The sequence below is a fragment of the Desmodus rotundus genome, chromosome 12, assembly GCF_022682495.2.
Source record: "Desmodus rotundus isolate HL8 chromosome 12, HLdesRot8A.1, whole genome shotgun sequence".
Taxonomy (NCBI): Eukaryota; Metazoa; Chordata; class Mammalia; order Chiroptera; family Phyllostomidae; genus Desmodus; species Desmodus rotundus.
Window position 1 is genome coordinate 41746271 of NC_071398.1, and position 26629 is coordinate 41772899.

The 26629-nt window shown below is 51.9% G+C and overlaps 1 protein-coding gene across 2 annotated transcripts; it reads right to left on the minus strand.

Annotated features, from left to right (window-relative positions):
• Positions 1–1434: 1434 nt before the first annotated feature.
• Positions 1435–26460, minus strand: XRCC1 (X-ray repair cross complementing 1). Of its 2 annotated transcripts, none has more exons than XM_024569391.4 (17): positions 26249–26460; positions 25757–25849; positions 16732–16842; positions 9131–9289; positions 8154–8228; positions 7952–8057; positions 7682–7791; positions 7497–7608; positions 7085–7343; positions 6639–6755; positions 4166–4259; positions 3868–4000; positions 3575–3629; positions 3339–3478; positions 2169–2259; positions 1723–1798; positions 1435–1629 (listed from the first exon to the last, which is right to left on the minus strand). In XM_024569391.4, exons 1-17 carry the CDS (start codon positions 26297–26299, stop codon positions 1516–1518), a joined length of 1896 nt encoding a protein of 631 aa, XP_024425159.2. In that variant the 5' UTR covers positions 26300–26460; the 3' UTR covers positions 1435–1515. The 2 variants fall into 2 exon arrangements, with proteins under 2 accessions (XP_024425159.2, XP_024425160.2); XM_024569392.4 differs by having other exon boundaries at positions 3575–3626; positions 26249–26434.
• Positions 26461–26629: the final 169 nt, after the last annotated feature.

Sequence of the window (26629 nt, forward strand, 5' to 3'; positions counted from 1 at the left end):
TAACTGGAGATTACCCCATTTATCCATGTGGGCTCCACTTAATCACAAATCTTCAAATGGGAGGAGAAAGCAGAGTCAGGGTCAGCGTGATGAGGCGTGAGCAAGGCTCCCCTGGCCGTCGCTGCCTTTGACGGTAGGGGGAAGGGGGTGTGAGCCGCTGCTGAAAGCAGACCCTCCCCTAGAGCCTCCAGAAGGCAGGCTGGCCTACCCTGTGGTTTTTGAGCCCAGTGAGACCCACCTCAGACTTCAGACCTAGGAAATTATAAATTTATGTTGTTTTAAGTCACAAAGTTTGTGGTAATTTGTTACAGCAACAGTAGAAAGTAACAGAGTGATCAGTACGTGAACGAGAAATGAATGAGTGCACGCAGAACCTAATGCCGCCTTACTCCTCCAAGAGAAAAATCAAGGGTCAAGAAAGGGGAAGGGTTAAGATTGGTGGCTCTTGGTTAGTTGATGCAGCAAAAGCTGGGAAAAGGCTTGGAACGTCCAAGAAAAGATTACCCCAAGGGCAGATCTCAAACCCAGATGCCCCAGCCCTGTGCGCCTTCCAGACCCCCGTCCCCAGGGAAAGTCCAAGGTTCTCTGCCTGGTGCCGACAGCCCCGTCCTTTTGCTTCCTGCAGTGATGGAAATGTTCTGTCACTGCTGTCCAGGGTAGTGGCCACCGAGCGCTGAACTGGCGCCAGTGTGACTGAGGAAGTGAATTTTTCCCTTCATTTCATGGTAATTAAACAGTCCCCCCATCCACTGGCCACCGCACTGGGTGGTACAGTTGCAAGGACTATGCCCACCTTCCAGCCGGACTGTCCCTAAAGCCTCTTCTCCAAAGGCGGCAATGCTCCTTCAGCTCTCCCCAGACACCAGGCTAACCCCCGCTTCCGGGCCTTTGGCCACGCCATGGCCCCTAACTGGAACGCCAGCCCACCTACTGTCCTGATTCTCTGACACCCGGCTCAGCTCCCACCTTAAATGTGCTGGAGCCTTGAAGGGGCCCAGGATTTGGCAGGGCTGATAAAATGCACCCCCCACACTCCTCCTCCAGTGAGGCGATGATGCACAACCATGCTGGTGCCGGGCACAGAGCTGCTCTCGGAGCCCTGCAGAAACAGACGTCCCTGGCCAGGGGAGCTGATGTTTCGAGAGGCACGCCTCATGAGCAGCCAGGCGTCCTGCCCAGGACCCACAGAGGGACTGCCTAGACCCAGGGACAGGCTCAGAGGGTGTGAGATTCCCAATGCCCTGGCACCTGCCACCACAGGGCCGAGGGGCCAGGGAGAAGTGACTAACAGTTCCTTCCCTATCAGAGCCCTGACAGAGAGCCCCGCATTCTCTCCAGGACCCCAGGACAAGAGTCTCGGGCAGTCAGAGACCTGGCCCTCAGAGGGGAAGCAAAATCCAAAGATAAGGCAGACAGCAGGGAGCGTCTTGGGTGTTCTGGGAGACTCCTGAGCGAGAGAGGCAGCGGCTCCAAACCCAGTCAGCTTTATTAAACCTAGGTGTGTGTGCACACGCTTCAGGCCTGGGGCACCACGCCGTAGAGCTGATGAGGAAGCAGCTTCTGCTTCTCGTTGCAACTGTAGATCCACCTTGGGCGGACGAACACCAGGGAGGGGTTCTCCATCAGGGCCTGCAGGGGGCCGGGGGCACGTGTGAGAGAGGAGGAGAGGCAGGGGATTCGAGGGCAGGCTGGCTCTCCCTTTCCCTGCCCCTGAGGACCCACCTCCTCAAAGCTGGGGTCCCACTCCTGTGCGGTGATCACAAACTGGACCCGGTCACTCATGTAGTCCTCGAGCTCTCTGGCGGGAGAAGCAGTGAAGCCAAGAATCGGTGTCCCCTCTGCTGACGTCTGACTCCCCAGCCATTCTCAAAGGCCGTCCTCTCCTACCCCCGCCCATGTCCCCTAGAAGCTGCCTGTGGGTCCCCCATTCTCCCACATGCCAGGCTTGCCACAGTCACCGTACCAGCAGCTCCCACTGTCACCAATGCTTTCAGGAGGGTGGTGGGGAGCCTCACTTTAGAGAAGAAGCCAAGGGGGAAGCTATGCGGTGGTGCTGGCACTGAACTCCAGGGCCTGTGCCCTCCTGCAGGGCACACCCCTTCCCCACCCTCCCAAGCGCCTTCCTTCCCGCAACCTACCATACCCCTTCCCGGGACCCAGAGACTGACCCATTGAAGGCTGTGACATAGCGGCTGAGCTTCCTCCGCTCGTCCCCCGGGAACTCCCCGTACAGGAAGAAGTGTTTGCCCTGGAAGAAGTCTGGGAGATGAGGGAAGAGCCACGGTGAGGCCCTGGATGCCAAGGCACCAGCCCGGAGCCACAGAGCAGGTGGAGGCAAGGCAGAAGAGCAGGGCAGCAGCTGGACTGGGCGTTCAGGCCCAGCAGCAGGGCAATGACGACCAGCAGCGGTTCCCAGCCAGGCCCAGCAGACCCTTCTGGGAAGCTTGGGCTTTTTGGGTTTTGTCTTCTTTAATGGTAAAAGATATAACTGCAATGATTCTAATGTGTTCCTTACATGAGGTAAGTGATATAAGGGGCTGTTGCCACTTCATGACCTGGGCCAGGTGGAAAACCAACCAACCAGCCACTTCTTCGCCTGCTTTGTCTCGTTCCCTTTCGAGCAGGCTCTGGTCTTTAGGACGGCTCTTTCTTCAGTCCATTAACCTGGCTTTCCAAGCCATCAATTCGCTGACACCATTGTGGGGGCTTTGGAGGGTCACAGTGCTCTCCTGCCCACCGTCCACGAGGAACAGGCTTCTTCCAGCGGCCGCTGCACCTCACGCCCACTGAGCCCTCAGTGGCATCTCCCTCCATTGTCGTGGGCAGAGGCTCTGACTGTCGCCCCCATCCCACCCCCGCATTCATGGCTGAGATGACAACGCCAACACCACTCAGGTCCCTCCCAAAAGAAATGTCTGTGTCCTGCACCCCACACTAAACGAACAAAGGGGGGCAGGGAGGAGGGAGGAGCCTGGGCATCTGCACATTTGAAAAGGCCCCCCATGGTGCTCCTGAAGCCCGGGGAGGGCTAAGCCCTGACAGGAGAGAGGGGCCGTTCACACCTGCAGTGGAGCCAAAGGGGAGGGTGATGCGGTGACATGGGACTGCTAGGAGGTGTTCACAGCCCAGTCAGGAGGAGGACAGAGGGAAAGGGAAAGGGAAAGAACAGGAACAGGCCTGAGAGAACAAAGAGGTGGCAAATGCAGGCAGTGGCAGGGAGGAGACCAGGAGGCAAGTCACAGGGTGGAGAGCAGCAATCCCAGGCTGGCTGGAGCAAGTCACAGCTGAGAACTGAGAGGGACAGATCCACCTTCAGGAAGGAGGGAGAGATTTCCTACCTGGGAGTTCTGGAACCGGAAGGTCGGGAGACTCTGGCGGACCCTCGTTGTCTGTGTTCTCATCTGTGGATCCCGCGTATGGGTCCTCGCCATTCTCCCCCTGGTGAGGGGGCTGCCTTTGTTCCTTCTGCTCAGCCACCCTGGGGAAGCGGAGAGGGGTGGACGAAGAGCATGCAGAGACCAGGTCCCCTCTACCCAAGGCCAGGCCCTCCCTGAGCCTCCCGCCCCAACACTACCTCCTCAGCTCATCCTCAGTGTCCCCAGAGTCTTCTGCTCCGTTGTCCTGTCCTTCTATGAGTGGGAGTTTAGTCAACACAAGGTGTCTGCCTTGTCTTCTGGGAAGACTGGTAACCTCCCTCCCAGTCCTCACGCAGGCATCCCAAACCCCAACCTCAATTCCCCTCCAGGTCCAGTTACTGAGGGGCCCCTAGCTTCCTCCTCCCTCACACCCAGGATTTTAGGCCCCTAGCCCCTCCTCCCTCAGACCCAGGAGTTTAGGCCTCCAGCCCCTCCTCCCTAAGGCTCTGACCTGAGCACTCCCCCTCAATGTGGATATCTTCCTGGGATCCTGGAGAGGCTGGTTTGCCCTCTCCTGGGGTTGGGGGTCTCTGAGGTGAGCTGGATCCTGCTGCCTGAGGGGGCTTGGTTTTGGTCTGGGGGTGCTGAGGAGGGAGGGTGGGTCAGTGATCAGGAAAGAGACAGGGTGGGAGGGAGTGTGTGTGGGAAGGTGTGCCCACAGGAGGCAGGAGTAGAGACTTTGGGGACCACATCAGATCCATGTACTCCTCCCACTACACCCTCCCACACCCAAGCAGGGGACAGTGGACCTTTCGGGAAAGCCTGGGGGCTTCATCCCCGCTGCTGCTGCTGTGAGGGTCCCCCTCGTCCTCACTGCTGGAGTCTGGCCCTGCCATGAGGTACCTGGGGGAGGAACTGGGCCTCAGACAAACAGCATATTTTGTCCTCCAGGGCCTGTAGGGAGGGTGCTCAGGACACAGCAGCCACTGGCATTTACTACATACCCAGTGTCACAACCATGCCCACTCTCCCAGCCTGCCCTGCTTCCCAGGTCTGGAAGACCCCACCGACCCCCAGTCATTCCAGCCACCCACACGGGAGACGTGGGCCCTCCCTGGCTGCTCCTCCCTCTTGGGGAAGAAATGCCCCATTGCCAAAAGCATAAAAAAAACAGAAATAATTTTCCCCTTTGAGAACCAAAGTCAGTTTCTCACTGGGCGAATGCCTACCAATTAAGGAAAAATTCCCAAAAGCAAATACATTGTTTAAGACCTTGGCTCTACTATTCATGGTTGCTTAAGCTACTGACACTCCGGGAAAAGAATCCTCCCATTCTAATCACGACAGCAAACACTGACTGACACGGGACTCCCCGTGTGCCAGGCCCTACTCTCAACACCTGACAAACACAGACTCACTGAGCCCCAGGGAGGCGGTCTCTCAGCCCCATTCTCCGGAAGAGGAAACAGAGAGATTACTGACTTGCCCCACCCCAGGGCAAAGTAGGCAGAAGCAAATCAGGTGTTGGCTTTACTTTCCTGATGCACACGAAGTCCCTTCTGCACAGTCTGGTTTTCCCTAAGCTGGCGGGACACTGTTAGGTAAGTCACAACACTCTCTGGAAAGCAGCATCTCATGGGAAATTCAGAGAAGTTAAAGTGTCCCAGTGGATTAAACAATCAATGGTAGATTTACTAAGTTTTTTCTTTAAAGTGTTTTGAGCTAAAAGATTTGGAAAACTCAATTTGTGATTATTGTGGGGAGAGCCATGGTCCAGAATCACCCTTTTGTCACCGCTCTTTAAAATGAAGTACTTCCAAAGGTTTGTTTTCCTTTTCGTCAAAACCCAGTTGCAAATCCGACACTGTTTTGTTGCCTTTTCTTCCAGGCACCCTCACCTCTCCCAGGCGGACAGTGGTCCAAATGCAGTTCCTCTGTCCCTAGACAGACCCCCAACCCACCCTATTTCTATCCCCGAGGCCCCAGCCGCTCCAGGGCCCCCACCCACAGCCTCCCGGTGACACCCCAGCCCTCAGCACACAGCCTGCCCCGCCCCGTCACACCTTCCTGGGCTCCCTGCCACTCACAGAGCAGACAACCTCGGAACGAACAAGGCAGGTTTCAGGATTCTGAATTTTTCTGATTTTAGAGAGGCAAATGCCAGGGACACTGTTACATATCACTCCCTGGGCGGGTGGGGGGCGGGGCAGAGGAGGATATGCCCTGTCAATCAAACCATGAATATTTCTATAATAAATATGATGACACACTTCATGGAATAAAGTTCATAAATAGCCTCACATCAGCTCAGTATGCCCATGCAGCCAAGTGGGTTTGTGCTAAATCTAGAAAAACACTATTGGTTTCAGAGGCATCTGGATTCCTGAACCACAGATGAGGGGTCTGTGGAGCTGGGCGGAGCCCAGTCCTGGGGCCAGACACCAGGAGCCCTTTCTGAGCTGACCCACCCGCTTCGCAGCCTCCACCTCCACCACTCCCCTGACAAAGATGGCCTCTCAAATACACCAGGCACAGCCCTGATTCTGAGCACACTCAGGTCTGTGTTCCCTCCCACGGAGTACAACTCAAGGCCCCTTTCCAGCCATAGGCCTCAGATCTGACCCTGTCCTTCCCCAGCTCCACAGCTTTCCATGGCTCCTGCTGCCTCAGCCTCACTTCCTACCACTTGCTGCCCAACTGCAAGCTGAGCCCCACCTGTGGCTCCTCTGGGCAGACATCAGGCTGACCCCGACTTTGGCTCCTCCGCCCAGCAGGCTCTCTGCCTCTGGTCAGCTTGGTAAACCTCTTCTAGTCCTTAAAGACCCCTACTCACTGTGGTCTCTCCTTGGGCCTGCCTCCGTACTGTTTCATAACAAGTCTGGCCCCTCATCAAAGTGGGAGGTCTTGTCAAAGGCAGGACCTGGCGTCCGGGCACCCACCACTGCACAGGCTGCCTGGCACCAAGCAGAGGCTTCGGGGTCTTGCTTTAAATGAATCTGAACAGGCCCCATCACTCCATCCCCCTGCCCGAGCCTTTGCACGTGCTGTTTCTCCAGCCTGCACTGTTCTTCTCCTTCTCCGCTAAGCAGACTTCACAGAGCCCTACATGAACCCCCAGGCGAGTGCTCGCTGCCTCCTACAGTCTCCTAGCCCACATCCTCCACTGGGAGGCCCCAGTCTGCTTTCTCTCCAGACCCCCAGCACTGCCCAGCACAGGGGTGGGGGTGGGGGTGGTGCGCTCACGTGTGTGCTCGTGTGTACAAGTGTGCAGTGAGGCCTCACCTCCGGGAGGGCAGCCGCCGACGCATGCGGTGACAGTCCAGCACCCACTCCTTACGCACGATGCGACCTCCGAGGCCTAGGACCTGGCTGTACTTGGGGGTGTTGGCAAAGGCACAGCTGTGGGGAGCAGAATGGATGGGTCGGTCAGGCGGGATCTGAGGGGCGAAGGGGAAGAGGGAGACAAGGAGGACAGACAAAGGAGGAGAGGTGAGTGAGAGAGAAAAAGGGCCAGATATGGAAGAAACAGAAAAAGATGCAGAGAAACGTGGTGAAAGATGCGCAAATCAGAGAGGAAATGAGGCAGGGGGTGCACACAGTGTGCCGACGAGACAGACGCAGAGACGGACACACACACCGGCGGACAGGGAGGGAGAGGGCAAGACGGAGAAGGCAGAGGGAGGTGAAGCGCAGCAGCAGGGAGGTGGGAGGGGAGGTCACCAGCCTACATGAGGTGGGTGCTGTCTGGAGTCCAGTCTGGCCGATACTTGGCCCCCAGCTCTAGGGCTTTGTCCCGGAGCTCCGAGCGGAAGGGGTTCTGGAAGCCACTCAGCACCACCACCACATCCTTAAGGATCTTCCCCAGCTCCTGTGGGCCAGCTCGGGGACCCCTGTGCTCAGTGCCTTCTCCTCGGGGCTTCCCTGGCGCCGCCCCCCGTGCTGGGGCAGGGGCTGAGGCGGTGGCCGGGGCGCCGGTGGGTGCTGGCACTGAGGAAGCCAAAAAGTAGGTTCAGTTAGCACTACTGGGACTAAACCCTGAGCCCCTGCCCCCTCAGGTCCGAAGTCCCAGCCCCCAGTCCTCTCCAGCCCTAGACATAGGAGCGCAGGCCCCTACGGGAACAAGGAATCCAATTTGCTCACATTTGGGTCTCTTGCGGGTGGGTGGTGAGGGCTGGGCTGTCGGTTTGCTAGGGGTCTTCCTTTCTTCTTGATTCAAATCCAACTTCCTCTTCCCTTTGGGGGACTCCTGAGGCTGCAGGGTGAGGTGAATTGAGGCCTCTAGCTTCTCTCCTCCTTCTCCACCCATCAGGGGCTGACACTCTCACCTTGGAGGCGCTGCATACCGCCCTGGAGGCCGGAGAGGATGAGGAGGCAGCACTGGAGGCCTGCAGTGTGGCAGCCGCATAGCTGGGTCCTGCTGGGTCACTGGCTGTGGCTACGGAGGGAGAAAACAGAACCAGCGTGAGAAGGCTGGGCCCTCAGACCTTCAGCTCCTGTCCAAGCGACACAGAGGGGTGCTCCCCAGACCAGCCCGTGATCCAGGAGGCCCGGCGCCCAGCCTGTACTCACTCAGGACTCGGGTCTTCCACACTCACCAGTAGACGTCTTACTGATCCGGCTAAAGAAGAGGGCGCCTGGTCTCAGGGAGCTGGCACCCTCATCCTCCTCCTTCACACGGAACTGGCCAAGCTTGGTCACCTTCTAGGGTCCCGCAAGATCAGTGCAATGGATGTGGACTGTTGGCAGGTGGGGTGAAGAGGTAGGGAGAAGGCTCTGGGGGTGGCGGGTAACGCTTACCTGTGGGGAGGCCTCTGGCTCATCTTTGTCTGGGGGGCTTTGAAACCGTACAAAACTCAGGCCGTAGGGAGAATCCTGGGAAAGGAGGGATGGGAGTCCGGGAGTCTGGCCAAGGACCAAAGCCTGGCCCCACCCCCTTTGAACTCAGGGAAACCCCTCTCTGGCTCTTTCCCTCACCTAGCTATGTACCTGTAGGACAATTTCAAAAACAAAACCCTCCAGCTGTTAAGGAGCCCGAGCTCTGGCTCAGCAGGGCTCAAAGCCTTTAAGTGCATTAGCCCCCTCAGCCTCACAGCAACTGGCACAGGCCGCTGGGTGTCCAAGCAAACCCACTCCTGCACACCCGAATTACTGCCTGTGGTACGGGAGGCAGTGCCGGTGCCGCTTCTGGGGCACAGAAATGCTCCAGGCTCTGCCACCTCTGCCGGCTGGATGCAGAGCCACAAGATGGAAGGAACCTGGATGCCTGGATGACCAGGCAAACACCCCGAGGACACTTCCATGGGTAAGGATTCCTCCACCATGTGGTGTCATTACCACCGGGTCTCGTTACCCCAGCTTAGCACCCTAACTCACAGCAACCCCATGAGGATGAGGAAACCGAGGCCAGGAAGGGTAAGTCACTTGCCCAAGGTCACACAGCTAAGAAAGGGTGTAGCGGGTCTCACACCCAGGGTCTAACTCCATTTTCTTGATGTTTACTCCTAGGCCGCTCTCCTAGGCCACCCCTCTAACAAGTCAGCTGTCCCCTCCTCCAGTTCCCCTCTGAGGTGCTGCAGCTCACCGGCCCTCCACACCCACCAGGAAGCAAAGCCTCCTAGGAGGGGAACCCAAACCCACTTCAGGGAAAGCAGGGACCCAGCCTCCCCCTCATCCCAGCTATCCAGTCCTCCCAGCCCTGTGACTCAGTACTGGCCCCCCAGCTCCCTCCTCACCCAGGACAAAGGACCCAGCACCCCAACTCCCACCCTAGGTACCTTGCTGTAGGGCTGGCTGCAAACAATTTTGACTCGGTCCCAGCGCTTCTCGGCGGCTCCCCGGACCAACTTGTCAGGCCCAAAAATGCGAACACGGTTGGGGTTGGAGCCACTGCGGCTCTCGGAAGGGGACATGAAAGACGAGGTGACCAGAAGGACCTGGGAGAGGGCACAACAAATGAGAACCAGGGCTGACTGGTTTAAACGATGCATTCTCGTTGAGGGCAGGGGGCCTGTGAAGAAGCCAGGGCGTCACCAGACCCAGCTCACGCCTCGACCTGCCTCGAGGTGTCTAGACCCCTCTTGTTTCTGGGCCACGGTCCGTCTCTCCCTGACACAGGCCCCAGGAAGGGGAATCCTCCTACGTCCAGATCTGAATGAGAGCCTTCCGTATCTGGCCACAGCCTGAGAAACAAACCCTCCCAGCAGAGCAGATTCACAATGACTGGCACAGTATTCAAACACCTTTTGGAAACACACAGCTGGGTCAGCGGAGAGGCGAGGGGAATTCTCAGCGGCCAGAAACGAGAGAGCAGAATCCAAAGAGGCGGAGGGTTGCGCCAGTCAGTTACTGTGATTCTCACAGCTCAAGCCCCCCAGCTGGACCTGCATATTTCTGCTCCTTGTCGGGCTCTGCCAACAGGGGGAGCTACAGTGAGGCTGCAAAGCTGGAGGAAGGAGGAGAGATCAGCTCCTGTTTGGGACCCCATGGGCAACACCCCAGGCACACCTCTACTTCTTCAGCAGCTCAGGCTCCGCTCCCCCAGGCACCAGATGAATCCGGCTTGCAGATTCCCAGCACTTCAGAACCAGCCTCATCCAGCCCTTCTCAGGGACACTGGTGCCAGCAGATGGGCACCCCGCTTCACAGTCTGAGTTTCAGCTCTATAGAACCCCATCTCCAACTTGCAAACATCTACGTTTCCATCATTCAGACCTTTTTCTTTTGTTCCCCCAACCCTAGGGTTGACAGCTGCTCCCCGCCCTTTCTGCCGCATCATGATTTACTCTTCTTGCTTCATCAGTCACTAACTCTCTCTGTTAAAATAACTGGTGTGGCTCAGTCTCCTGGCAGGACCCTGACTGACACAGCGGGTGGCCCTGATGTAGCGTCTGCCCTGGTGCTGACACCGGGTGGCACACACAGCTTGACTGTGAAGGGCCCTAGGGGGTGGTGGCGACAGACTCGAAGCCTGAGCTCCAAGAAGAAAAACAGCATCCTGGAGACCATCAGCAATTCACGTAGACCTGGGTCCCTCCTCCACGGGTAAATCAGAGGAAAACGTGCCTTATGGAGAGAGTGGAAGGCATAAGCTCTGGAGGACAGCAGAGAAAAGATGAAAAATTATTTCTGGACTCCTAACCATGAGTTTGTACTCTCAAGGATTTAGAGCAAAACTCATACTAGTGCCTACATGGAAAAACACAGGCTGAACATTTTTTTTGTAGATTTTATTTACTTATTTTTAGACAGAGGGGTAGGGGGAGAGAGAGAGAGGGAGAGAAACATCAATGTGTGGTTGCCTCTCGCACGCCCCCTCACTGCGGACCTGGCCTGCAACCCAGGCTTGTGCCCTGACCAGGAATCGAACCAGAGACCCTTTGGTTCACAGGCCAGAGCTCAATCGACTGAGCCACACCGTCCAGGGCAGGTTGAACATTTTAAGTGGTCCCAGGCACACAGTGCCACCAGACGCCAGGGCAAATCCTCTTTGGAGGAACGTCCTCCAAACCCGGTCCTCCAAGAGTTCCCACAGATACATCCCCAAAAACGTAAGTTAGCAATTACACACACAGACACACGCACCCGAGAGGCAGGAGGGAACAAGCTGCCATGACTTAGGGTTCGCAGAAACCACAGACCGCAGACCGAGGCCCACAAAGGCTGCATATAGTGAAGATATCCAACACACAATGTAGAAGTAGTTTTAACAGTTTAAGGAAAGAAATGGACAGTATGATAAAGGAACAAATAATAATCAAAAATGACCAGGCAGTTTTGAAACAGAGTTCACACCCAACACTAAGGGACGAACCGTGATTGGTCTAAACGATCCAATCCCGTCTGTCGATGGCTGGTCCGAGGATGTGCACATGACCTAGTGCTGGCCCATATGACATTAAGAGGGAGGCTTCCCTGGCTGGTGTGGCTCAGTGGATTGAGCACGGGCTGCGAACCAGAGGATCACCCAGTTCAATTCCCTGTGAGGGCACATGCCTGGGTGGTGGGCCAAGTCCCCAGTAGGGGGCACATGAGAGGCAACCACACACCGATATTTCTCTTCCTCTCTTTCTCCCTCCCTTCCGCTTTCTCTGAAAGCAAATAAATAAAATCTTTAAATTAAAAAAAAAAAAAGAGGGAGGCTTTTCGGGATTTCTGAGAAAGATTTTCTGTCCTCATTAAAGAGAAACAGAGGATAGAAAAGGGCCACTGAATTTCTGCCATTTTGCTTTCTCCAGTTCCTGCTCTGGATGCTACTGGGTGACAGACGGAGCAGCAGCAACCATACTGCAATTGCGAGGGCAAGTCCAAAAGAACCAAGAGGTGCCCACCAAGCACCCTGACTTTGTAAAGCTTCCAGATCAACTCTGGATCTGCCTGATGCTAGGCTCCTCTCCTAGGAAACAACAGTCTTATGCTTTGACCCACTTTTAGTTGGGTATTTTCTGTTACTTGGTCTCCTTCAACTGACAAACTGTGAGTCTGTGGAATTAGAAACCAAAAGCCTCTTGCTGAGAAGAAATATAGACTACCACTGTGTGTCTTTTGGTGCTCAACTCTGATTATGAAAAGGAAACCACAAAGACAAAGACAATTATACAGAACAGAAGCCTCTCCCTGGCCTTGACTCTAATTGTTTATAAAAGGCCTGATTTTGAACTGACGGATGAGCTGAATTTATCAGCTAGAGGCTAAAATTAAGGGGTGATGCAAACTGTGGCTGGTAGCTGCTACCCATACTAAGAGGCAGACTTCCTCTGAATAGACTGTCTTCCCGTTCGTTGTAAAGAGAAAACCAGTTATCGGACCGTTTCATTACCCAACACTGTCCTTCAGGTTCCAGGGCTAACCCTTCACTCTCTAGACGTGCTAGTCTCCGAAGCTTATGAAACTCCTTAGTAGAATCTGAAGGGGAAAAAAGGACACGCTGATTTTGTAGAAAACTGTTACCTGCTACAATGTGTGCCTTACACTTGATCTGTCCAGCAGGTCCGCAAATGGCACTGTTTCATTGTAATGCTGATGGCACGCTCGGCTCTGCTGACGTCAGTTAGGCTAGGGGGAAACTGGTTTTGTTACCATGTCCTTTTGTTTCGCCCGAAGTCGCAGAACCTACTGACTGTGTTAGGTGAGGAGTTACTATAAAGGTGACATCTACTTTGACTAGCCCTGCTCTGCCCTTTTTCCTTATTTTTCTTGTCTTTTCCAGCCCTATCTAGTCTCTGGGTAGTAGCCAGTATTACTGGGTTGGCCAAAAAGTCTGTTTAGTTTTTTCTGCAAATTAAAAGACACATTTTTCATTTTCACCAATAGTCTTATTGATTTGGATATTTTCAGTATGTTGGCTATCTCCTGCATGGTGTAGTGTTGATTGTTCTCAACTAATGTCTCAATTTGATCGCTATCAATTTCTACTGGTCTATGGGACTATGGAGCGTTGTCCCATCAGAAACCTCCAGCATGAGACCTCGCAAACCACTTTTCACACATTCAATCAGTCACAGTACCCTCTCCACACACTGCACAGATCTTTTTTTGTGTTTCAGTTGCATTTTAACTTTTCTTGAAGTAATAAAGCATAATATGCTGAAAATGTTGTGTATTTTCTTCCATCTGCAATATTAAAATGGCTACACAAAATATCGGTGTACACAATACACCCATTTTGCCCTGGCTGGTGTGGCTCAGTGGATTGAGTGCCGGCCTGTGAACCGAAAGGTCACCAGTTAGATCCCCAGTCGAGGCGCACGCCTGGGTTGCAGGCCAGATCCCCTTGGGGGGCGTGTGAGAAGCAAATGATTGATATCTGGATTGCTATCTGTCTCTCAGATCAATGTTTCTTTCCTCTTTTATCCAAGATTTTATTTATTTATTTTTAGTGAGAGGGGAAGGGAAGCAGAGAGGGAGAGAAACATCACTGTGTGGTTGCCTCTTGCACGCCCCCTACTGGGGACCTGGCCTGCAACCTAGGCATGTTCCCTGACTGGGAATTGAACCGGTGACCTTTTAGTTCGCAGGCCCCCCGCTCAATCCACTGAGCCACACCAACCAGGGCTGTTTCTCTCCTCCTCTTTCTCCTTCCCTTCCCCTCTCTCTAAGAATAAATAAATAAAATCTTAAAAACCAAAACCAAAACCAAAAAAACCTCTGTCCTAGCCCACTGAGCACCCCTAACCATTTTTAGTTTTGGCTGCCCAATTTAAATCATTTGCGCAAATAAAGTCTTCAAAATTTAATGTGCCCCAGTTTACCTTCTGACATCTTATATGATCTTGAGAATATGAAGGTTTGTTAAAGGAAAACATCATTTGTTTAAATCTACCTTGTAGAACAAAAAAGGCACTTGATAAAACTCAACACTCGTTCATGAAAAAAAGCTCTAAACAAAGCAGGTTTAGAAAAGAACGCCCTCAACCTAACAAAGGACAGCTACACACACCTACAGCTGACGTCATATTTAGCGGTGAAAGACTCAGCACCTTCCCCCTGAGATCAGGAGCAAGACCAGGATGTCCCCTCTCAGCACTTCTTTTCCACACTGGGTCAGAGACACTACTCAGGGGGGTAAGACAAGAAAAAGGGGGGAAAGCATGAAGACTGGGGAGAAGGAAAGCTGTTTTCATTCACAGACAGCATGACTGTCTATGTAGAACATCCAGGAACCTACACAAATCCCAAGGGATTCCCCTATCAGAATTAACAGTGAATTTAGCAAGATCACAACATACAAGGTCAATATACAAAAATCAACTGTATTTTTATTACGCTATCAATACCTGGAAATTTTAAAATATCTTTAAAATGTATCACTAAGCCCTGGCCGGTGTGGCTCGGTGGACTAAGGGCTGGCCTGCACTCCAAAGAGTCACTGGTTCGGTTCCCAGTCAGGCACATCCCTCAGTGGCGTCCGGGTCCCCGGCTGCCTGGGTTGTGGACTGGGGTCCCCCATTGGGGAAGTACCTCTCATACATCAATATTTCTCTCCCTCTCTTTCTCCCTCCTTTCCTGCCGCTCTAAAAATAAATAAATAAGATCTTCTAAAAATTAGCATCAATAATTTAGGCAAGAATCAATAATAGATGTTAAAACTAGTGAGTACAATTTCAGGAGTAACAAGATACTTACATAGTCTCAAAGTATTTCTTCACATGATACTTATTAATTATAAAAGCCAGAAAGGAATTTTGCAGTGGGGAAACCTGGACCACACAACCTTCACCAAATGATCAGGTAACATCACCAGTAACAAACAAGCAGCAGTGCCTACAATCCGATGCGCTGACAACACGACATCCCTTCTGTGGTGTCCTGGCCCAGAGGGTATAACCTCACTCTAACCACAAGGAAACACAGACGTTCTGTACAATGAGCGATGTTTGCAACATCCCCTGACCTCTGCTCGTCAACAATGTCAACGGCCCGAAATACAAAGACAGGTGCAGGGACTGTTCCCCGGGAAGGGAAACAAAGGAGATGTGACAAGTCAACGCATGATTCTGAATTTTCTTTTTTACTTTTATTATTATTTTTAAATTTTTTTTCAGTTCCTCAGTTTACACGCAATATTGTTTTGTATGAGTGTCAGGTGTACCGAAGAGTGGTTAGACGAGCACACACGTGACAAAGTGACCCTGACATTTACAGCACCGGGCTGGCACCCTCCGCAGTTAGTACGTTACTACTAACTATGCTTCCTGTGTTGCACTTTGCATTTCCTTGTACTGTGAAGACCATTACTGGGACAAAGAAGGAAATCCACACAAGGTCTACCATCAGATAGCACAATACTGTATCAGTGATAATTTCCTAATCTAGGTAACTGTTCCAAGATCAAGAAATGTCTTTGTTTTTAGGGGATATCCACTGCAGTGGGATAAAGGGACAAAGTGACATCATGTACGTAACTTACTTTCAGGTAAGTAAACAATATGTATAAAATAAGCATGTAGAGTAGCCCCCCTTATCTAAGGGGGAAACACTGCAAGATCCCTATGGCTGCCTGAAACCTCAGATGGCACCAAACCCTATATATACTACTTTTTCTATGCAGACATACCTATCACAAAGTTTAACTTGTAAATTAGGCAAAGTAAGAGATTAACAATAACTAATAATAAAATAGAACAATTCACACAAAAGTACATACTGTAAGATTCCATTTATGGAAATTCTAGGACAGGCAAAACTATCCACAGTGACAGAACGGAAGGCAGCGGTTGCCTGAGCTGGCGGTGGAGGGCGGAAGGAGGGCTGATAGGGGCACAAGGGGACTTTCAGTGAGGCTGGCAGTGCTCTGTCTTGATCTGGGGGATGGTTGCACAGGTGTATACATTTATCAGGTTCTTTGACTTATGCATTAAGATCTATGCATTTTTAAAAAGATTTTATTTACTTAATTTTAGAGAACGGGGAAAGGAGGGAGAGAGGGAGAGAAACATCGATCGGTTTTCTCTCACACGCCCCCAACTGGGCACCTGGCCCGAAAACCAGGCATGTGCCCTGGCTGGGAATTGAACCAGTGACTTTTCTGGCACTCAGTCCAGTGAGCCACACCAGCTAGGGCATGAGATCTGTGCATTTTATTGTATGCAAAATATACCTCAATTTAAAACAATTTCTACCCTGGGTGGTACGTCTCAGTGGATTGAGAGCCGGCCTGCAAACCAGAGGGTTGCTGGTTTGATTTTCAGTCAGGTCACATGCCTGGGTTGTGGGCCAGGTTCCCAGCAGGGGGCGTGCAAGAGGCAACCACACACTGATGTTTCTCTCTTTCTCCCTCTCCCCCCTCTAAAAATAAATAAATAAAAACAATTTCTAACTGCAAGGAAAAAAAAAAATCTTGGAGAAAACTGGTTTGTTCACTTATAACTTAAACACTCTTTGTCATAGTAGGTCTATTTTTACCCAAGAACATTTTGTTGAGCTCTAATTAATTCAACCAGTTAAAAAAAAAAAAAAAGGATTGTGCCAACATTTAAAAGTATTTGTAATAGAGCAACAGGAATTCCTTCTTGTAAACATTTGTTGCAAATAAAGTGACTAACACAAGCATCCCACACTATGTGAAATCTCAATTTGTAGGACATCTGTGAGAGTCCCCAGGGCTGAATAAAGCAGTTTTGCTCTCAAGCAGTGACTGAATCTCAGAAAAAACATGGGACCCTGTTTGTTTATGCCACCACAATACAAACTGGGTCCCTTTCCAGCTGTACACAATTTATCACCTGTCTCTGTACACTGGGCTCCTCCAGAGGGCAGCGGGCAGTGGGCAGCGTGACTCATGTCTGCCCCAGCCTGGCATGCAGGAGGCCCAGGGGAAGCGGTGATGGGGAGTATGGGGCAGGGATCGGCCTGGGGCCCATCACGAGGCCCTGCTTACCTCGTAGTCTTGCTCCCCAGTCCCTCCAGCCGAGCTGCCCACCAGCACCTCCACGAAAGCCGAGCCGTCATTTCCGATGTCCACGCTGTGTATCTGCTCCTCCTTCTCCAACTGCGGGAGAGGAAAAGCCCGCTGTCAGTGCCTGCTCTGCCCTAGGCTTGCTGTGGGACCTCGGGAGTGGGGTGACCCACATCTGAGCCGCCTATCTCTTTGCGACATCAACTCAGTGATAAGTGGGTGGCCAGTACTGAGTGGTGCCACCTTGTCCCCTACACGCAGCAGTGGGAACTCAAAAAATATTCACTGAACACATGAACCTCCACACGCACTTTCCCAACTCTTCAAGACTCTGCCGAATGGGCTTAGGACCTGCTGCCAAGGAGCTCTCTCAAGGTAACTCTTAGGATACCTGCCAGAGTACCCTCTCCCAATCACACAAGACTCTGGGGACCTGTTCTGAGAGTAAGGCCCTGGTCTGGTTTTCTCACCACTGCTTCCTGGGTGTGAATCCCAGCTCTGCTGAACACTAGCTACATGGCCTCTAACCCCCTGGAGCCTCAGTCTCCTCATCTGTAAAATGGGGGTGATAACTGTATCTATGCACTTAAATACTGCAGCCACAGGGTCCGGTGCGTAATAGGCACTCTACCACTGTCAGCCAGGAGGCATTAATAGTCAATGCTTAGTAATCGCCTGTCGAAAGCAGGAAAGAGCTACCTACAGAGAGGCTTCCCCCAAAGGACCTTCCACCCGCTCCTGCCAGTTAAAGGTGCGGAAAGCCATGTGGGGTTTCGGAGAGGGGAACGCAGCTGGGAATGGCTGAGGCAAGCCTCCTGCTTTCCAGTTTGGATCCTAGAACAACAGGTTATTCCAACCCTCAAATGTCCCTAGTCCACCACCCTGCCCTGCCCCGGCCGCCGGAATCAGCTGATGCTCCAGTCCGCCCTGCCACCTCCCAGTCAGGTGAGTGCCCCAACATCGTCTGCACACAGCTATACACGGAAGCACCCCTACATGGAAGGAAGGAGCCCACACTTGGGGTGGGGCAAGCCTGGGTTCAAATCCAGCCCTGCCATTTCCAAATGTGCGACCTTGAGTGACGTACAACCTCTCTGAGAAGCAGCTAACTCACGTGTGCAAGGGGAGAGTCCTCATAATAATCCTCCTTCTGAAGGGAGCTGAGATGACACAAATAATAAATAACACCCATAACAATGCTGTAGCAGACATCTAAGTGCCCGCAATGTGCCAGACACGTAATGCATGCATCTTCTCTCCGCACAAAGGCTTTGCAAGGCAGGGCTATTATTATCCCCATTTTACACGTGAGCGAACAGAGCAGGAAGTGGTTACATAACCCCCCTAAGATCACACAGCTGGTGAGCTGCAGAGCTGGGACAGGAGCCCAGGCAGGCTGGCTAGAGTCTGCACAGCATAGGGTTCCTTCGCCACCGGGCAGGAGTGTTGGAGACAGAGGCTGAGGCGCACCGGCCTCCTGGTGACCCTGCCTGCCTGCACTGCTGTACCAGGGCGGTGCTGCCCAGGCACGGTGCCAGTCTGACTTCTTGGCCTCCCGCCACACTGTATGGCTCTCCTCCAGCCACACCAGCCTTCCTTCTGTCCTGAGAACAGGCTGGCTCCTTCCCACCTCAGGGCCTTTGCACCTGTCCTCCCCGTCTGGACTACTGGTCCCCCACACCTTCCCTGGCTGGCTCCCTCCGTCCTTCAGGCCTCTGCTCGGCCGTCACCTCTTCACACCAACCAGAGTGGCCTTCCTCACCTCCACCAGGCTTCTCTAACTCCTATGCCCACATTATTTTTCCTCATTATCACCACTGGATATTATGTACTTATATCTTTTATTTGTATTTGCCTAGCATCTGTCTCCCGACCAGACTTTTAAGCTCCACGAGGGCAGGGACAGTATGAGTCACTCCCTCTACTGTGTCCCAAATGCCAAGAACAGCGCCTGGCCCTTCCCCGCTCTGCTTATTTACTGCTGTGTGGTCCTGGAGCAAATGGTTTCGTGTCACCCTTTGGGCCTCAGTTTCCTAACGTATAAAATGGGGACAGAAACAACTTCCACCGCACACAGTTGTTGGGAAGATTCAAACACGGAATACACATGAAGGCCCTGGAAGAGCGCCTGCCACGGAGCAAACGCTCCGTAAATGCTAGCTGACCTCATCCTCACAAAAGGCCTTCGGTACACTCCTGACAGATGAATGAACAGACGGACAGGAAGCCCCCGAGGACCATTTGCTAAAGAAGTAAATGCCCTGCATTGTAACTCTCACTCCACTGTCCCTCACTAAGTGGCTTTGGTGAGTCTCTTGCCACGGTGTCCTCGTATGTCACAAAAGAATAATCCTGGCTGACATTTCTGGATTCTCACTATAGGCCAGGTGCTTGGTATATTAGTTTCCTGCTGCCGCTGCTATAACAAATCACCAAACTTTCTAGCTACAAACAACACATCTCACAGATCTGGAGGCCAGAGGCGTGAAATCTGGTCTCACCGAGCTAAAATCACGGTGTCAGCAGGGCTGCGGTCATTCAGGAGAGTCTAGGGGAGAAGCTGATTCCTTGTCTTGCTCCTAGAAACCACCTGCTTCCCTTGGCTTCTAGCCCCTCCCTCCAGCTGCAAAGCCAGCAAGGGCATCGCTCCAACCTCTGCTTCCGTCATCACAGCTCCTCTGACTCGGGTTCTCCCGCCTCCCTCTCCCTCATAAGGACCCCTGTGATTATATTGTTTTTGCCTCCCCTAAATAACCCAGGTGAACCTCACCATCTTAAGATCCTTAACTTCATCACATGCACAAAGTCCCTTCTCCCATGTAAACTGACAAATTCACAAGTTCTGGGGATTAGGATGTAGACAGCTTTTAGGGGGCCATTATTCTGCCTTCCACCACTGACGAAGCTCTTCCTGGGCCAGGCATCACTGAATCCTCACAACCACTTGAGGAGGAAGGGTCTGTTACTATCCCAGTTTTACAGATGGAGGAACTGAGGCTCAGTTTAAATAAGTAACTCACATGTCGCACAGAACTCATGATTAGCAGAGAACTTTGGACCCAACTTTCTGACTGTGAACATACACTCCTTCTCAACTCCCTATTTCAATCCTTCAGGTTAAAACACAACATTTTGCCCTGGCTGGTGTGGCTCAGTGGAATGAGTGTGGGCCTGTGAACCAAAGGGTCGCTGGTTTGATTCCCTGTCGGGGCACATGGGCACATGGCTGGGTTGTGGACCAGGTCCCCGGTTGGGGGTGTGAGGGAGGCAACCAGTTGTTGTTTCTCTTGCACATCGATGTTTCTCACCCTTTCTTTCTCCCTTCCTTCCCCTCTCACTGAAAGTGAAATGAATAAAATCTTTATTATTTTTTAATTTTTAAAAAAGATTTTATTGATTTATTTTTAGACAGAGCAGAAGGGAGGGAGAAAGAAAGGGAGAGAAACATCATTGTGTGGTTGCCTCTCGCATGCCTCCTACTGGGGACCTGGCCTGAAACCCAGGCCTGTGCCCTGACTGGGATTCGAACCAGTGACCCTTTGCTTCGCAGGCCCATAGTCATTCCACTGAGCCACACCAACCAGGGCTAATAAATAAAATCTTAAAAAAAAAAAAAAAAAGAATCGTCCAACATGTGGCCTTTTGTATCTGGCTTTTCTCATTAGCATGATGTTTTCGAGCCTCCTCACGTCACAGCGCGAATCAGTGCTTCATTCCCTTTTGCAGCTGAGTTCTACTGCTCCATCGTTTGGACAGACCTCACAGTGTGTGTCCATTCATCAGTGTATGGACATCTGGGTTGTTTCCACGCACAGACGTTTTTATGAAAAACTTTTTATTTATCAGAAAAATGAGGTAACAGAGGAGCAAGTCAGAGAAACACACTCTGGCTGACCTGGAAGCAGCAGCAGACGCCACGCTCTGAACGGCCGGGTGGCAAGCAATGTGGGTGGCTCCTGGGACCTGAGGGTAGCACACTGTCAGCAAGGGGCAGGGGCCTCAGTCCTTTGGCCACGAGGAAATGAACTCTGCCCACAGCCAGTTCTCTTGGAGGAGGACCCTAAGCCCCACATGAGAATCACAGACCCAGCCAGCACTCCGATTTCAGCCCCTGAAACCCTGAGCTGAGAATCCAGTCATGCTCTGTTGGACTTCTCACCTATAGAAACCGAGATACTAAATGTGTGTTGTTTTAACCTGCTAAGTATGTGGTTAAAAAAAAAAAAAAAAAAGAGTAAGAATACAAGGAAGTCTGTGTGTGTATAGAGTAGAAATAATTATAAGAATCATTCATTTAAAATACAAATATATACATCCTACCAAATATAGGGCCCGGTGCTTCATAATGTGGGAGAGGTGAAAAGGTTGTGTTGTTTTAAAAAGATTTTATTTACTTACTTTTAGAGAGGGGAAAGAAGGGAGAAAGAGAGGGAGAGAGACATCAACGTGTGGCTGCCTCTCACGTGCACTGCACTGGGGACCTGGCCCACAACCCAGGCCTGTGCCCTGACTGGGAATCGAACCAGCGATCCTTTGATTCACAGGCCAGCGCTCAATCCACTGAGCCACACCAGCCAGGAGGATGATTCTATTTTCATGAAATGTCCAGAATAGCCAAGTCCACAGTCAAGAAGTAGATCGGTGGCTGCCAGGGACAACCTGGGCAGGGGGACTGGGGAACAACTGCTTCATGTTATGGGGTTTCTTTCTGGGGTGATGACAATACCCTGAATTAGAAATGATGGCTGCAGAACATTGTCAACATACTAAAAACCAGCAAACTGTACATTTTCAATGGCTAAAATGGTGAATTTTATGTTCTTCGAATTTTACCTCAGAAAAAAGAGTGTTCAGGAAGTGTCAGCTGTTAGGAGAAGGGCTTAATCACAAGGCGACTGACTGTCCTCTGTGGCCACGCATGTGTGCACCTTTCTGAGGACACAATGTGTGACAGCGAGGCAAATGGCGCATGGTTGGTTTGCAACGTTCCTAACAGACACCTTGTTAAAAATTGTCCCATGTCTATGGAAGGCAATGTTACGCACCATTTCAAAGAAGAAGGCAGAACTCTGTGCAATGACAGCGGATCTCCAAGATGTACTGTTATTTGAGAAAACACCATGTAATTTTAAAAGGGGAAGCTGGGGTTTATATGTGCACAGGGTGACCCCGGAGGGCCACACAAGAAACTGCTAACAGTGGCTGCCTGGGAGGAAGAACCAGGCAGCAGAAGCGGGGGAGGGGATGGAGGCGGGTGGGGAAGGGGACTCTTAGTCTATGCCTTTTGAATTTTGCACCATATGCATATACTATGCATTCAAAAAGTAAGGCTAAGAAAACCACGGTGGTTATTTCCAACAATGGAACAGTCTACAGAACGAGAGTGAACCATCCACAGCAACACCGAACAGCACGGATGAAACTTACAAACCCGCTAGGGAGGGAGAGCAGCCAGACACGAAAGCAGATACTGCCTGATTCCATTTACATAAAATCCAAAACCGATGCTGTGAAACAAAGCGATGCTGTTGAAAATCAGGGTAAGGGTTACCTTTGTGGGAGACAGCGACTAGGAGGAGCACGAGGGGGCCTGGGGAAGGGGCACGCCCGGTCACGTGATCTGAGAGTGGCACACACAGGCTGCACTCCGTGAGGGTTCACAGAACTGTGCGCTTTGCTGTACACATGCTACACGTCAAAAGAAGATAAAAGCCAATCGATCAGAAAAACCCTGAAAAGCAAAACAAGAAACACGTGCCGCCTTGCTGTTGAACATCTCTCCCTAAGGATGCGCCTGCAGTGGGGCACTGGACTTCCACCTGGGCTGCCTCCTAGCCACCCGCCCAGCCCAGGAAAAGTGAGCACAGAGATGGAAACTCCCCTCCTGGGAACAGGCCGTGGGTTGGCGACAGAGACTCTGGTGGCCCTGGCAAACAGGAGCAGTGTGGGGGGCTATCAAGAACAGAGCCTCGTGTGGGACTATCCTGATGTGGCATAGTACTGTTGGGAGGAAAAAAATACAGGGTAGTAGGAAAAACCAACACAGATTAGCCTGTGAGTCTTGACGTCCAGAAACTTCAGCCTTATCACTTGAAAAGAACCAAAATTAGTATTTGGTGAATACGGAGTCAGCCTGCACATTGGCACCTGCCAGAAGCAATCAGATTTTGCAAAGGACCTCTGTCTGACACGCGGTAAGTTAACCACTGCAGTGCTGCTTGCTCATACACTTGCCCCCTGCAGCTTGTTCTCAACAGAGAAACCAGGATTCTGTGAGAACCTAAGTCAGAGTCCGTTCTCTGCTTGGAGCCCTTCAGTGGCTCCCATCTCCCCCAGAGTAAACGCTCAGGTCCTTACAATGGCTTTCAGGCCTTCAGCGTCATGGGGCCTCACCTCCACCCTATTAGCTCATCTCCAACTTCTCCCCCGCTGGCTAACTCTTCTCCACCCACATGGGCTTCCCTACTAGGAGCTCGAGCTTCTTCCCAGAAATCTGCACAGCTCACTACTTAGCTCACCCTGCACACACGTCACTTCAGGGAGGCCTTCCCCTACTCCCTATTCAAATAAAAAACTCCTGCCACTGCCTCCTCCGCCAGCTGGGGAACTCCCCATTCCTGTTTGATTTTCCCCCACAACACTCATCAGTTGATTTATGTTTCACTTTTGACTTTCCCCACTTAACATGAAAGCTCCACAGGACTGACATACTGATACCTTATGCTACCCACTGCTATACGGCCCCCACAGCTAAAACAGCCCGGCCTATCGAAGGTGCTCCATAAACAGTTACTTTATGAATTTATAAAGAAATGGATCCGCCCACTCCTGAATCTACAGGTCCTGTGCCAACAACTTTGACAGCTGTCTGCAGCTCCATGTCCAATCCCTAACTGCCCCCTGGGTGCCGCCCCCTGGAAATCCCAAAGTCCTACCAAGCCTGGACATGCCAACTGGACATGTCACTTTCTCAAGCTGCCCCTTCTCTGGGTTCCCCATTTCAGTGACAGTAGCACTACCTCCCTCAGTCTCCCGGGTCAGAGAACCCTGTGCCTCGTCCCAACCCTCTGGCTCCCTCGCCCCGGATCCTGCCTCTTCTGCTTTCAGTCTCCCTGCTCCCACTGTGACTGGGGCACCGAGTGAGATGTGACTCTCCTAGGGTCACAGGAGATTCTCCCGGGATCATAAGAGAGCCCAGCGGAATCATCACACAGTAATAAACACACGAATCCCTCCCTTTACACAAACACCAACATGTTGACAGAGCCCGCTTGCAGACATTATGTCACCAAATCATCATAATAACCCTGGGCTTGAATCTCATTATTCCCAAAGGACAGATGAGAAAACAGGTTCAGAGAAGTGAAACAATTTGCCTGAGCTCACAGAGCAAGTAAGAGGAAGAGCTGGGGGCTTGAATGCAATTCTCAAAACCAAACCATCAACAACCTGTATCTCCCTCAGTTTAAAACATTTGGTCTAGAAAAGCTGTGTAACCTCTCTGGGCCTCAGTGTCCTCATCTGTAGAATGGGGATAATAATAGACTTGAGGTCATGGGGGATTTTAAGGATTCAATACGTTCATCCACATGAGGTGTTTCGGATGGTGACTGGCAGTTGTAACACGGAATAAATGTTAGCTGCCATTATTATTACTGTTAGGGACTTATGAAATATTTAAACTCCTAAAATCATTCAGAATCTTGTAGATCTGCGTATTTTTCCTGGAACGAGAATCCTCAGCTTCTCTCCTACTCTCAAAAGGGTTAGTGAGCCAAAGCTTTTTCAGAAATACTGCGCAAGAGAGAGACCAAGGACACGTTCAGTATCAAACATAATCACATAAGCCTTGCCCCCAACATACCTCCTCAAACACCTCAGAAATAAGGAATATGGCCCAAATCAAGGAAACCAGGCCCTAGTTAGCTCAGTTGGTTGGAGCATCAGCCTGATACTCCAAGGTTGTGGGTTCAATCCCCAGTCAGGATACAGACAAGAATCAACCAATGAGCCCTGGCTGGTTTGGTTCAGTGGATTGAGCACCAGCCTGAGAACCAAAGGGTTGCAGGTTCAATTCCCAATCAGGGCACATGCCTGGGTTGCAGGCCAGGTCCCCAGTAGGGGGCGCATGACAGGGAGAGGCAATTGATATTTCCCTCTCTTTCTCCCTCCCTCTCCCTCTCTAAAAATGAACAAATAAAAATCGTAAAAAAAAAAAATCAACCAATGAACAATGAATGCCTAAGTAAGCAGGACAACAATTCGATGTTTCTCCAGTATGCCAAAGCAGTTACCAGCACCAACACTCTGTAGTTGTGGGTTCAGGTCTTAGCACTGCCATTGATTACTGGTGGTAATGGCCCCTACATCACGCTGCCCTTGTGAAGGGCAAGATCATGCAAATAAAACCCCAAAGTCAGCACCTGGCAAAGAGCAAATGCATAAAACACACTTCACTCTCTTCTCCCACCATCCCTGACAGGAATAGCCTGTTTGGAACACTGTAACCATCTCAGGTCAATCCTCCCTTTCCTGTTTGCCTCCCTCCAACTTCATAGGGCATAGGGGAGAGCACACTCAAACCGAACCTGACCAGCATCGCAGAAATGGTGGTTTAGGCTGGCTACTTCACTCCTCCCCGCCATGCGCCAGTTTCCCAACTTCTAAAACGGGGTTGACTGGCTTACATGATCTCCTGAGACACCTTCCCACCCTGAGCAGCCGGACTTTAGAAGGCAGGATACAGGGCAATGATTCATTCCCTTCCAGCTGAGGAAACTGAGGCCCAGAAAAGTAGAAGCAACCTACCGGGCCACACGCCAATTCCCATGGTCATCCCTAGCCTAGTCCTTGGATCACTTTTCTCCTCTGGCAACCACCGTGCCCTTTTTCCAGGTAAGGAAGCTGAAGCCCGGAGGGAAAATGCCTCAACCCACTGCCAGCTGGAGTCTGGAGCCGGGGTCTCCAGACTCCTCGTCGGGAGGAGATAAGGGAAGGGCAGGATCACCTGGAGCACCACAGAGATGGTCCTCTCGCCTGCCTTGGCTGCCCTCCATTTCCGGTAAGTGTCCGCCCTGAGGAGGTTTTCTGCGCAGTGGGTCTGCAGGTAAGAATGGGAAAGTTAGGGTACCGAGATGACAGCTAGGTCCCCTGCTTCAGATTATTCCTTTGAATCCTCCCAAACCCTCTCCGATCTCCTAGATTGAAGTGCCCTCCCCGCCCCCACACCCTGCCTTGAGTCCCCTACAACACTTTCCCCTGGAAGTTCGCCTATGAACTCTCCAAGGAAGCTCCCCTATTCCTCCTTTCTCTCCAGAACTTCCATAGATTCCCGGAAGTACCCCCATTTCACATCTCTCAGAATTCCCTTATAACCTGGAAATGCCCCCGTGGCCCTCCTTAGACTTCCATCAAGTTCCTTTTACAATCCGTAAGTTCTCGTGGGGGCCCCTCAAGAATCCCTTTACGTCTTCCAACCTCCCCCATGCCAGGCTCTCACCGAGTCCTGGCTACTGCAGGACACCACATGGCGGAGGCGGATCTCCGGCATGTCAACGCCGTGGGCTCCGCGGAACCCAAAACGAAGCACGGTCCGAGTTTGGGGGTCGGGACGGGGGTGCTCCCTGCGCGGGCTAAAGTGCGCAAGCGCGCGAGGCTCGGGCCTTTCAAACCGCGGCGCGCCGGCGCCGGCGTCGACCCCGCGCAAGCCCAGTGGCTCCTCTCCAGTGAGAGGCGCTGAGTTCCCTAGCAACAAGCATTTCTCTAGACCCTCCTCCGAGTGATGTTTACGTCCTGCCTTCCGGAGGTGGGGCTAACAACAGGAGCGCCCTCAGGATTGGTCCCTAGAAGAAATTCGCCATTCTCATTGGACGAGACAGGC